Raw genomic sequence first — 13,639 nt, 5'->3', positions numbered from 1 at the left:
AGAAACCAAAAAAACACAAGAAAAAAAAGAGGCCGAGGATGCTTCAAAAAGTGAGGAACAAAGATGCGGTAGCATTATTGGGTAAAAAAAAAGAATGAAAGGATGCCGCAATGCTTGACACGAGGAATGCTTCAGGCGTAATGAAGCGTCCCGGGTAGGTACACCATCAACCTTGAGCGAGGTAAGTACATGATCGATTGAATGTCGCACAACAACCCACGCGAGTATCTCTCGCAGTTGTCTGTATATACGTTAAGCTGCATGACAAGTGCTGTGATGAAAAATGGAGCCCTTTTTCGCCCAAAGACAAATATGTCCTCAGGCAAAGCATCGACCGAGCATATATACGCTGAACGCTGCTGCAGTGAATTCGCAGACAACTTTCACGCGATTCCATATAACGTTAGGGGATGAATTCATTAGGTTTTTGGTTTGTAAAATTCGTTTGCCACTCACTGGCTGACCGTTGCCAGTACCACTAATATTTGATACCATTTTCTAAAAGCGCTTGTTGATATAGATCAAGGTCATACGAGCTGAATACGGGGATCCATATGCCGCAACCTTTATCAATAACTTACGGCAGTATACTTTCCCATTCGCCGGTGACATCACATGCAGTACATGGCGCAGTGAATGCAACGCTGATTTGTTGATGGTATCTCCGCAGGCTGCAAATATCGTTGATAAACTTGACAGTGGCGATGCGAGATTTAGAGCGCATGACCACCCACTATGTCCCTTCTTCACGTATGTAGTGTTTTGATGAGCCAATCGGGGCGCTGTACCTTAGAGTGATCAATGCATTTACTGCATCAATATGCCCGTACGCAGTCGATTGCGGACATGCGTTCCTTCACGCTTGCCGAACATGTCAGACGTATACAGCATGCTCGCTTTGGGTAACCTGTTTCTGCCTCGATATATCGTCTGACATGACACGTTCAAACAGTCGACCGATGTTGTATCATCATATGTAGTGCCTGAACAATCATATTACCATGCCACTCAGGATAAATGACGAATTGCCTGTCAGAAAATGTAGACTCTTATACGAACGCGATCGCTCGCCGATACTTCTGTCATTTACCATTGCGGCCGGCCATTAGTGATGCCTCACAGACGGATCGCTCCTAGATACGTCGATATTTTCGATGTACGACGAGAGGCCCCGTATAGCGCTTCGGAGTGGGCAGTGCGTTTTTCTGATGATTCAAGAATTCGCGATATCCCAACGAGGATTGCTTTGCTGGCTTCTGGGGTTATATTCTGTAGACTTAACAATTTCTGGTGGTACGTGTACTTGTTTTCACCTACAGGGAATCTCAATGCAAAACCTGATTAAAGAAAAAATATAAAGCCCCACACTTTGTTAAAGATGCTAGCTGGTTTGGATTTATACTGACAATTATTTAAAAAGTAACATCAAGCAAAAAATTTGGCAGAACCTACGTACCCGGGAATCCACGTTATGCGAAGCATGCAGAAGAAAGGTGACCGTGTTGCAATTTTTTAGTGAGCGACACGTCATGAAATGACGCCAAATTTATGTACACAATTCGCACACACAGACACATTTTGAAGAGTTGCATATGTTTATATAACCAGTTGTTTGCACTTCCGCAACGATGCCAACTGGAACATGCGTATTAGCAACACCCGAAGTTGATACGAAGCGCTGATACTCGCGAAGATGATTGCCCTGAACACTGCTACATAAATCAACTTCAGCGCATGACAACTAACCACATATTACGTTAACCCGACGTGACGACTGTATCAAAATAGCACATATGTAATGTTCATAAGATTGAGTAGGCAGCACTGAAACCACTATTACCGTTTCACGAAGATTAGCATCTGTTTGAGTAGCAGTTCAGGGACCTGGCGTAGCTCTGCGGTAAAATGTTTCATTGGCTACTATAGAATGCTTGGGTTCGATTCCACTTGGCACTCGTCGGATTGGCGCTACCGACGTCGGTTAGTTTTTTAACACTCGCGCGTTAAAATTGCCCATGTGTGTTCTCGTCGTTCCTGAGCAGATACCAAGTGCCAATCACCTGTGTCACATACCCGCCCGTGGGTATGTGCCACTGTCTGGCGGGAAGTGTTTGACGACGTACGTGACGGCATTGTTACATTATTCATGTCTTGACAAGCGCGTCGTATTTGTCCAACCATCTTACCATCTCATGCTAATTTTGGTTCACGCCATGTAAATGGGGTTACCACGAGAGCACCCAAACGTAAGCAGCTAGATAGATATACGCTCAAAGTTGCCGAAGTTCGCTAAGAAATGCTTCACATTAAAAAAAAAGAAGCCACGATAGATACGCGCATAGTGTCGTTCTTAAGGTCCTCGTTGTTGGGAAAGAGCCGTGTTGAGGTCACAACTATGATAGATAGATAGATAGATAGATAGATAGATAGATAGATAGATAGATAGATAGATAGATAGATAGATAGATAGATAGATAGATAGATAGATAGATAGATAGATAGATAGATAGATAGATAGATAGATAACACGCAGACCATTGCTATTCACCGCCGTCAAGGAGCATATGCTTTGGGCGGCAATGTATACAGGGGCAGAAGCTTAATGTCAGCGGCCGGGGTAGTTTCTCGGAGTATTTTGACTCCGTCCCCAAGGTCATCCAAGACATCGCATAACATCCTCCATGGTCGATAGATAGATTGATATGTGGGGTTTAACGTCCCAAAACCACCATATGATTATGAGAGACGCCGTTGTGGAGGGCTCCGGAAATTTCGACTACCGGGGGTTCTTTAACGTGCACCCAAATCTGAGCACACGGGCCTACAACATTTCCGCCTGCATCGGAAATGCAGCCGCCGCAGCCGGGATTCGATCCCGCGACCTGCGGGTCACATCCTCCATGGTGAAATGACGGCCCCAGCTATGTATTGTTACGGGGGAAAACATACACGGGAAGAACTACATACAGCTGTATTAGCAACTGCGTATAGATTGATCACTGAGCAACACAAAGAGCTCGCGCCCGTCTCTTTTGTCATTCTCGTCGTTTTCGTTATCGCGTACGCAGAGTCTTCGATAACCGCCACTCCTACGGAAATGCACTCTTTAGGCTTGGTAAAGGTTTGAACGGAAGAAAGCAGCACAAAAAATATACACGAAAGAAAATTAAGAAAGAGACTAACCTTAATGAGACACGAATTGTTATACGGGTTTACAGAGGCGATTTTATTGAAGAACGCCACGTCGAAGGTGTTCTAGTGCGGCTACGGACGTGGCTGACATTCCAGAATCTTGTGTTCTTCTTGAAGCCCGAAGTAGGTTGACCATCTTTCAAACACACTATAGAAACAGTGTATTCGCTCACAGTGCTTGGGTCAATGGCACAGAACAAATCTATCGTCACCGAAGTGTTCACTGCAGGCTCCGCTTCCACCCTACTTGACAGAAGTTCAGGGAACATGAGAGGCTTCAAGCGATTAAAAACTTCAGGCAGCAGTCTTCTGAAAACTAAAACGTTTAGTTCAGGACTTATTTCTGCCGTCCGTGTCACTTTAATTTTTCTCCATTAATGTTTTGATCATCGCAGACTGCCAGAAATAAGGGCCGAATAACCTTTGCCAGCAGACATCGACATCTCCTGCGTTTATTAGGGGCTTTTGGAATAGGAGCCCCAAAGAAATAGCGTCAATGTCATTGCGCATGCGCGAGACCCAAACAGCATTAGGGTTTTGCGTTGGGGACGCTATTAATCGAATTGAGCGAGAGTCCGAAAGCTTTCCCCAAAACATTTGTGTCAAACAAACCTGACGACACCCGCGGAAGTGGCGGCTCTTGCCCAAGACTATAGAGGAACCTAGAATAGGGGGAGTGTCCCAAGCACCGAAGACTCTTGGCTCATTCGAAAACTCTCTCCTCCTGCTCGAACCAAAACGAGCACATGCAAAGAGCTTTGGTGCCCATATTCGAACACTCCCTACTATCCTTAAACTAATAAAGGTGCGTGATAGCTACATACCGACCCATGGCTTAGAGTACAAGTTCAGGCGACCGCCAGGAGCCAATCGATTCCGGCCGACGTACAGAGGGGGGGGGGGAGATGGTGAAAGGGGAGCCGCCACTCTCTGACGGAGGCAAATTAAGTGCTTTTTTTCTCTCTCTCTGAACGACCGAATAGTGCTGAGAACAAGACGCTGAACATATTTAATTCGGCCTAGGCCTTCTTAATTGCAGGTGTGTGTGTAAACGAAACGTAGTCCTCCGAAGCATAAACCTAAACGCTTTTTTCGTTCTATTTAACTGTGGTGATTTGCTTGTTGTATTTTCCCCTGGTTTTCACATATGATATACTGATATGCCACTCAAGAGGCACGCATGCCATACTTCGGAAGCACCGACTCTGAAATGCCACGCATACTCGTACAAATTTTTGTCTATTCGATCTAAGTACGTCGGTTACGGCATGCTTCTGTGGGATCTCCTTTAATAAGTTTCCAGCAGTTATGAGGGTAGTACTTTATTGTCAAACGAAAAGAAGTGATACTCATCCGCACAAAGCTGATACTTGCGTCTTACACCTGAGCGTAGAGCCTGACCACACACTAGTCCTTCCATAGGCTCATCACGTCTGTGCCAGCGGTTTTCTCCTGTATTCTAGCTCGCATCTTGGCCTCCTGTTCGGGTGTGAAGTGACCCCTCCATTCACCAACCTGACCCTTTCGTATGAACTGTATCGTCGGGTCCCGGCCATCTCGGGGCACAAACATTTTCCGCACCGGCTCCATAGTGGTGCCGTTTCCTGTGTTCAACAGCTTCTGCAAGTCCCCGCTGGTCACTTCGATGTGGTCTTTCATGTACTGCACGCTGCTCTTGTCCAGTACCTGCTGCAACAGGTCCGGATCCTTCTCGAGCGGCTCCGCGTACTTCTTTCCGAAGAAGCGGGCCAGTCTGAGAACGCCGCTCTTAGTATCCTTCTTGAGGTCCTCGTAGGTGAGGAAGAGCACGTTGGGGTCGTCCTTATGCTCGTACCACGACAGCAGGTTGTCGAAGTAGTCTCCGAAGTCTGTATCGCCTCTAATGAAGACTTCGAAGAAGTCGTCGAACGAACCGTCTGAGAACTGGTAGCCGGGAATGCACCGCGAGTGATGGTAGAAGGAAACGCAGCAATCTCTCGGGTTGCGCACCATGTACACGTACTTGGCATCTTTGTGGTACGGCTGCCGCTCGAAGGTAAAGTGCGTCTTGAAGAGTCGTGGCGGTAGCATGTGGTCCAGGTCGCTGGTGCCAGTGAACTCCAGAAAGGGTGTCTTCATCTGGAACTCGAGATAGTTGCTTGCCGACGTCCCACGGTTCAGTATGAGCTGCGAGATCTGCTGGATCCAATGAGTTCCGCACTTGGGGTACGTCACCAGAAAGATATCCCCAGGTTTCGGTCTGAAGCTCAGCGCTTCTCGTACGCGGTGGGGATCGAAGCCCCCCGGGAGCCGGATCCCGTCTACGTCGACATAACTCGGCTTCTTCGATGAAGGCATCGCACCCTGTGAACAGTAGATAAATAAATAAATGAATAAATAAGTGAGATATCTGTGCTTAAGTAGGGATACAGGTAGCACGTAAAAGGAATGAAATAATAGCAGAAAATTATTTAATCAGATCATATCTAAAGCCTTCAAACATGCATGAAAATTATGAACAGCGCAGAATGTTGAAAACTTGAAAACGGTAGTATAAGCGTATACAAAGGATCAGCACATCCTAAGATCATGCAAGACTTCTGTGCGTGCTGACGTGCCGGTCTGGACTTTCGAAAGACCATTTCTGCGTGCATGTAAAATGAGTGCTAGTACAACAGTGATAACTACGAAAAAAATGAGAAGCAGAAAACAAATAACATTGGTATATGGCTGTGTGAATCATCGGTTTTTTGCTTCCGTAAAAAGGAAATTTTGCAGTCCTAAAGGACGCAGAAAATTATACAAAAATGCACACCATCTTCCCAAAGGGAACTCTGATGGGATGTTAAGCAGTAGCGTTCCACGCGGGTGGTGTCATGAGTTAAACGGCACTAACGCGGGTGCTGCGGTGAGCACGGGAAGATTCGTTTGAAGCGGTGGCTGGCGTAGGTCTTGTTGTTTCCTCAGAGTGGACACGGGCGCTGGACTGGAGCTGGCACGCGTTTCGCCTTGACTACCACGGTCCTGTGATCAGTGAAGTGCACGCTCAGAGGTTCCTGCAGACACTCGATGTCGAAGTTGCGTAAGGTGTAACGAGTGGCGGTCGCGGTAGCGGAGCGAGTGGTGGTAGCGGTAAGTGTTGCGGGTGAACGAACGAGGCGAAAGCTGCGGGTGCTGCACAGCGGCAAGCGCGCAGCAGGCGAGAGAGAAAGTAACGTCAGCGCGCACCGTGAGAGGAGCGTGACGTCAACGCGCAGCTTCGGCGTGACCTACTTGGCACTGCTCTAACACCTGTGGTGAGGGGAGCACGTTGCTGCGCGTTCGCGTATGGACGCAAGGAGGAACAGCGTAACACCGGCTAGTCAAATAGCTGCTTCGCATCTAATAAACGTATAGACGTATGTAGCCCCGCCGCGGTGGTCTAGTGGCTATGGTACTCGGCTGCTGACCCGCAGGTCGCGGGTTCGATTCCCGGCTGCGGCGGCTGCATTTCCGATGGAGGCGGAAATGTTGTAGGCCCGTGTGCTCAGATTTGGGCGCACGTTGAAGAACCCCAGGTGGTCGAAATTTCCGGAGCCCTCCACTACGGCGTCTCTCATAATCATATGGTGGTATTGGGACGTTAAACCCCACAAATCAATCAATAGACGTATGTCGCATGCACGAATCCTGCATCAAGCTGGAGGTGGAGAGACTTTATTCAGAAATAGCGTGCTCGAGGTCTGTCGTCAGTCCCACGCCGTGCATCCCCATAAGTGAACTGATCGAACTTAAGACAACAAAAACACATGTATGAGTCAAGTTTCCGTGACTTTGTGACGTCCTTGGAAAGGTTTTTTTTTCTCAGCGCCGTGAACGCATCGTAATTTATAAGTGACATGTGTAACGTGATGTAAAGTGTGGGATCGGGCTAGTTCGTACTATATTATTAAGCTGCACGCATGCCCTCGCCTATTCTGTGAACGTGGCGTCTTTTTATTTTTTACGCTGAACAGCTTAATATATAACATTTCCGGTGACGACAACAACAGCAACAACAACAACGACGACGACGACTACCACCATAAAGCAATGATAATAATGCACGCCCACACCCAGTGTGCAGTCGTTCAGAGAGGGCACGCAGTCGTTCGGATAGCTTCCGCAAGTGAGCTCAAAAGAATGCACCGGACCGTATCGTGGTGCACCAAACGTGCCGACAACAGTGATAATTCTTTTTTTCTTCTTCACAATCACTTTCGTATACCAGCGAATTCGAATCAGATCAGCACGACTTAACTAGAGCATAATGTTGCTATCTGCTTATACGCCAGGAATTTCGTGTTCTTTTTCAACATTACTATCAAGTATATAAATAAAAATAAATTAAGAGCATTCGTATCCACGTCCGCCAGGAGCCTCTAAAGGCAAGTACGAATTGCGATAAGGCCGAAATGTTCAAGCTTCGTGAATTAACAATTGGCGTCCTTCACCGAAGTACCGTCATGAAGTGTAAAACAAAACAAAACAATATATGCCCCCCCCCCCCTTTTTTTTGTGGGGCAAGGTCCCTACTACGGGTGTTCTAGCTTTACTTCATAGCATATCTTACTCACGCTCTTAAAAAAAGAAAGAAAAATGAAGGGAGGGAGGATACAGCGATTGATGGCCAGGAGCAAGCAAAGAGCGGTCAGTGACCGTATTTTAACATACTGTCGTTACAGTGGCTGTACTGTCGTGCGACTCAGCATCGGTAAGCATAGCAGAAGGAGAGGTGGGGGGGATGCGGACAGCAACTGGCAGCGCCTGCGGCGGAAACAGCTCGGACGCTGCCCCGGTGGTATACTCCCATCTGGAGATAAACAACCGCGCATCAAGGAATTCGGCGAAGCCGCATGCGCTCGTCCGCGTGTAACCTCGAGGCTGCCGTCGTGTGGCACACTAAACCGACGCGGTGCACGTACACACCCTGCACGCCCCAGATAAAGCGCCTGGAACAGTAAAGTGCAACGGCACAAGTCGCACTTTGCGAGGAGGTCCATCTGTGTTTTACATACCTCACATAAATCCGGCCCGGAGGCAAGGCCGCTTTTACCGCACTCAACGGGCGATCAGACGTGACATCAATACGAAAGTCCGGCTCGTAATGTCATGTGCGACATTACGTGCGCCACGAGTAGATGCGCGATGTTGGCTGGTCTCTGACGAACGTCGGTGGACCGTGTGGCGTTGCACCTCTGTGGTAGCGGGTTCTATCCACAATGTGGAAGCCGCACTTCTAGGGAGGCGAAATAATAGTAAAATAAACTTGTATTTAAGTGTGCAAGCGCATAGCCAACAACTTTTTTTTGAGGGGGGTGGGGGGTCTCCTTTCGATTTCGGGAGGCGCACCACCTTGAAATGTTCATTTTTCGCTCTCTATGCCATGGCGGAAAAATTGTTCCGGGGTGTGGAGGTTGCATGGGTCCGGTGTGTCACCCCCTTGCTACGCCCTTGTAAGTGTGCAATGAAAGCACATACACTCCGTTGCTCACATCAGATTGAGCTCCCCGCCCGATCGTTAATCGCGGGGAGCTGAAAAAACAGTCCTTGGCGAAAGAACGTTTCGCGAATACGGGCCAAGTCTAATGACACACATGTTACTTGGTGAGCTCTGCAGGGGTAAGCTTGTAATCCATGAATACCAACGACAAACTACGCGAAAAAAAAAAATGCCACCGACAAGAAAGGAAGAAGAGGCCGCGCACGTTCGGCGTTTCATTCCTTTTTTTTTTCACTCAGTTTGTCAGTTGTTGAATTTACTACATGCTCTTACAGCAGAAAAGTGTTGCAAAGCCGATCTCTTGTTCAGACAGCTCTCAGAACTGTTTGTAGCAGTAAATTTAGTTGACTCTTAGAGTGTACCTGCTGTTGCAGCCAAGGTGGTCGTACATTCTCGAACAGTATTTGAAACTTTTACGAATGAAAGCTTCGTGAACACGGCCGCTAGGACGTGGGCAACAGAAAAAAACAGCGGATATGCCTTCCAAGCACTTTCATTTCTCCCCTGTTTGGATAAGCACAGATGAGACAAACAGATTAAATTTGCTGCATTATCGGTATGAATGTCGTCCCCCTGCCTTCACACCACCGAACGATTCAGCAATGATCGAAGCGCACCGTTCACTTACGGTGCGGAGCGTGCAAGAGCGGGACCGTGGGCTTCAGCTGACCGCCGGGACACCGCGATTTAGGAGCGTCACGCCACTACCACTCTCGGCTCTGCTGCGACAGTGTCCTACAGCGGTGCTTGGCCGGTGAAAACCCGGCATAAATAGGCTCGGTGCTCCACTCTCAAGGTCGGCACGTAAATAAGGCCCCCCGACTGCTATCGGCGTTCGTTCCGCTTCACCACGGAATGCGTCAACAGCCGTGGAAATTCTTGATTTTTCCCGTCTGCCACTTTCATTCGGACCCTTCGTTTTTTTGTGTGTGTGTGTGTGCCGGTCATTACGTATGCACGTGGATTCCTCTTCGTGAGTGGCGACTGTACTTGGCCTGTACATGGGGCCCTAATCGGAAAAAGAAAATTCTGCGCTGACAAAATAGTTGCGTTCCACGTCGGTATAATCCACGGGCAACCCAACTCACAAAAGGCGTGTTTTAGACTTGTTGATTGATATGTGGGGTTTAACGTCCCAAAACCACCATATATTATTACGAGCGACGCCGTTGTGGAGGGCTCTCGAAATATCGACCCCCTGGGTATCTTCAACGTGTACCCAAATCTAAGCACATGCGACTGAAATATTTTTGCTCTCTATCAAAAATGCGGCCGCCACGGCCGGAATGCGATCTCCTGATGTGCAGGTGTGCCGCTGACTGTCTCAATCACTAGACCATCGTGGGGGATATGGTTTATCAGAACTGCTGACGAGACAAGATGACGATTTTTACTGGTCTTATTAGTTTGGTGCATTTTGTGCCTCACTCATGCACTATCTGCATGAAATAGTCCGGCGTAATCTTACTTCGCCCATCAAGCCTATCTTATTCCGAATGCCTAGGGGAAACAAGTGGTATTAAATAAAGTGAGCACGAGTTATTATCGACGCATGAGCTTGCAGGCGAAAAGAAACGGGCTAGGCATCAGTATACATATTGTTGGCTTTAGCATTTCATGAAAGACAAAGGAAGCATGCAGCTGAACGCAGAACGCAGCTAAATGTACAAGAAACGCAATTTACCGGGTTGCTTGTTTGACTAACGTATGCTGGAGGACGCGCAAAATAGGGGGGGGGGGGGGGGACGCCTATGTCGTCTGCTACGGCGCTGATTGGTAGCGGCTACCACGAACGTCATTTCCGCGTTCAGTTAGATTTTTTGCTGTTTTTTGCGGTTGCCGCGCCAGCGGTCAAGGCCGCTGCGGACTAAAGTCCCTGGACATTTTTAGGATAGTACCGCAATTCTTTTAACTGAGCCGCCGTGCCGCACATACTCCTCTCCCGCCTCTCGGGCCGCGACGACGCATGTTATCAGCGTGACGTAGCATTCTTGATAGGAAAGTGGCACGAGCTAAGTTATAGGGTGGGCGCCCACACGGTGGCTTTTCGGGAGAGGATATAGATTAGATTTGGACACTTGTGAGAGGAGGGTTGGACACTTTGGAAAGGGTATGGAGGAGATTGATTGATTGATTGGTTGATTTGTGGAGTTTAACATCCCAAAACCACTATATTATTATGAGAGACGCCGTAGTGGAGGGCTCCGGAAATTTCGACCACTTGGGGTTCTTTAACGTGCACCCAAATCTGAGTACACGGGCCTACAACATTTCCGCCTCCATCGGAAATGCAGCCACCACAGCCGGGATTTGAACCCGCGACCTGCGGGTCAGCAGCCGAGTACATTAGCCACTAGACCACCGTGGCGGGGCGAGAGTGTCGCTGCTTTCTCTATATTAAGGGGCTTTAACCGCGGACTTGCCGGTAGCGCCGGTACTGAGAGCACCTACCTGTATGAGGTGTGTTTTGTGAATCATATAGATTTTGGGTTGTTTACGAACTACTGAAACCTTATGTAAACAGTCTCAGGCAAAGTGTGTCGGGGGTGTACAGAGCAGCTGTGTGGTGTGTTTTGTGAATCAGATGGCTTTTGGGTTATTTCTGAACTACTGAAACCTTAAGTAAACAGTCTCGGGCAAATTGCGTAGACAGACTGCACACAAGACGTACTTGTTTGCCGCGGCGCCGCTAGCATCAGGGCTCGATTTTGCCCGTATAGATCCCGCAGCATGTTCGTTACGGCTGTTAAACGCATGTGAAGTTTTAATTCGGCCGGCTTATTACGCTGTTCCAGGTGCGGCCGTACGCTACCGTTCATGTTTCGAGCAATTTCAAGGCTGCCGACGGTCTTGCCAACATGATCGATGCATATCGTTAGTAAGTGCGAGTTTAAACTATTAAATTAAGTGATCATAATACCTCCCAGTCGGTTTCTTTTTTACATGCAGCGAGAGCGGCCCAAAAACGCGAAACAGTTGTTCAACCACTGAGTATACCCTGTTTAAAAATAAACTAGCTGCCTGTTACTTGACATTGCTGTGTCGGTTCGTGATGCCTGCCGCAGTTTTGCGGACTTTGTGCAGCATGTCATTCTCCAAAATACTGCAAATGTATAACTTGCAGGTGACCGTGGGTAATATTTGAAGCGAAATCAGGGTGATATGGCCGTAGTTGCAGTGCAAAACAAAAACCATATTTGACAACATGTGCGTGGCTCCCAACTGTTTCACTGTGATGGTACTGAGCAGCTTACAGTGACGGATATAAAGAAAGATACATCACAGGCAGATGGTGCCAAAGAAAACTGAATGACGGTTCAAGGTGACTTTAGTTTTCAATAAATTCCTGCAAGGGTATGCTTGTTTATGCCACCTGTTCTATTTGTTGTATTACTTCCATGGCCTGGGGGTATCGCAGGAAGGAGTAGAAAATGTAATGCACGCAAATAAAGTAAGCATGAGTAATTTCTAACTTTACAGTGGTTGCGTGCTTCAGAGAGGATCAGGCGTTTTATTGTCAGTAAGCAAGTACTAATGGACAGAGAAAGTAAAAATCCTGTGAATAATGTCATCGGCTTCCTCCTGTCTCAGCACTTTTTGTAATTTTTCATTGCAACCAACTCACTTTATTATTTCTACGCTTCCACATCAAGCCTTCGCTGAGAGTCACTATTGCTGCAATCATGTGGAGGGCTTCAGACGGGCAACATGCATATTCACAATAGGCTCCCAGCAGTTGTTCTGAACTCTTGGACCTGATAATGTGATATTTTTTGCAATATAGCTCTTCTATAACTGTTTTGATGAACTTGACATATATTGACTTGAACACGTAAGCTGTGCTAAAGTGTAAACAGTGTTTTCAGAAAAAGAATGAAGAAAGTTCCCCTGCATTAGCGAACTGAACTGATCTGGGCTAGTTGGTATGTACATTGCAAAATGTTGGATTGAGACAAGTCCGTACCGATCTGCTTAAAACTCATAAGTACAAGCTAGCACTTCAAACTGCTCAAAACATGAACGGCAGCGAACGGCCGTTAGATGCGGCCACTAGAATGGTGGCTAAAACTACAACTATAGGGTATTAAAACTTAGGCATGAGCTAAACACGCTTGGCGAAAAACGAGATCCCCCCGCCATGGAACTCCGCGGCCACGGCCGTACGCCTCGCTCCAACGCGTAAATCTTGTCCGTCTACTACTCGTCGTAATTCCACGAGTGTGCAGATGCCGCCTGTCCACGCAGTCAGCCCCGACACTGTTTACTTACGGCTTCACTAGTTCGGAAACAACCCCAAAGCAGTCGGATCATGGCATATTGACACAACGCTGCACCGCGATCACCGCTCCTCACCCCGCGAGCGTGGCTGCAGCGACGGCGGTGGAGCGTACTAGACAGCGGGGGGGGGGGGGGGGGGGGGGGGTGTTTATGTTTATAAGAAAGAAAAGAAGAGGAAGGTGAGCCCCGTAACTGTCTGCTTCTGGGTGCGACACCTCAACAGTAGCTCACAAGGGATGGGGGTGAGGATGGATTAAAAGGATAGGAATAAAGGTGTAGAGAGAGAGAAAGAGAGATGCGCTAAGCCAGCGAGCCAGGACATATCGAGGGGATAGGAGAGATAGGAAAGATGGAAACACGGTCACAGGAGTCCGAGGACGGGGCACCACTTGCGAAAGCTCTTGTCGGCGTCAGGAGATGGCGTAGGGCAAGTCCAGTAGGTCAGAGCTACGCTGTCGTCGGAGATCGGCGTCAGACGATGACGTAGGGAGAGCCCAGTCGGCCAGAGCTACGCTGACGTCGGAGATCGCGAGGGCAGAACCGGTCGGCACGGAATCCAGCGAGCCCTGTCGCCAGACGGTGGTAACGGTGGAGAGGACAGACGAAGGCGTCAGGCATTGCGTGGAAATGACGTTTGCAGCGGTGGTAGCCAATGAGCGCTGTAGCGGA

At 48.2% G+C, this 13,639-nt stretch overlaps 1 protein-coding gene across 2 annotated transcripts in view; it reads right to left on the bottom strand.

Moving 5' to 3' along the window:
• Positions 1-4,498: 4,498 nt before the first annotated feature.
• Positions 4,499-13,639, bottom strand: part of LOC119175480 (sulfotransferase 1C2) — a 104,935-nt gene continuing 95,794 nt past the window's right edge. For both annotated transcript variants that reach the window (XM_075877753.1, XM_075877752.1), the window contains exon 3: positions 4,499-5,535. In XM_075877753.1, coding sequence (XP_075733868.1) covers positions 4,600-5,535 — 936 coding nt within the window. In that variant the 3' untranslated portion in view covers positions 4,499-4,599. The remainder of the gene's footprint in view (positions 5,536-13,639) is intronic.

Source organism: Rhipicephalus microplus, chromosome X, assembly GCF_043290135.1.
Source record: "Rhipicephalus microplus isolate Deutch F79 chromosome X, USDA_Rmic, whole genome shotgun sequence".
Classification (NCBI taxonomy): domain Eukaryota; kingdom Metazoa; phylum Arthropoda; class Arachnida; order Ixodida; family Ixodidae; genus Rhipicephalus; species Rhipicephalus microplus.
This window is presented reverse-complemented; position numbering and strand designations above follow the sequence as displayed.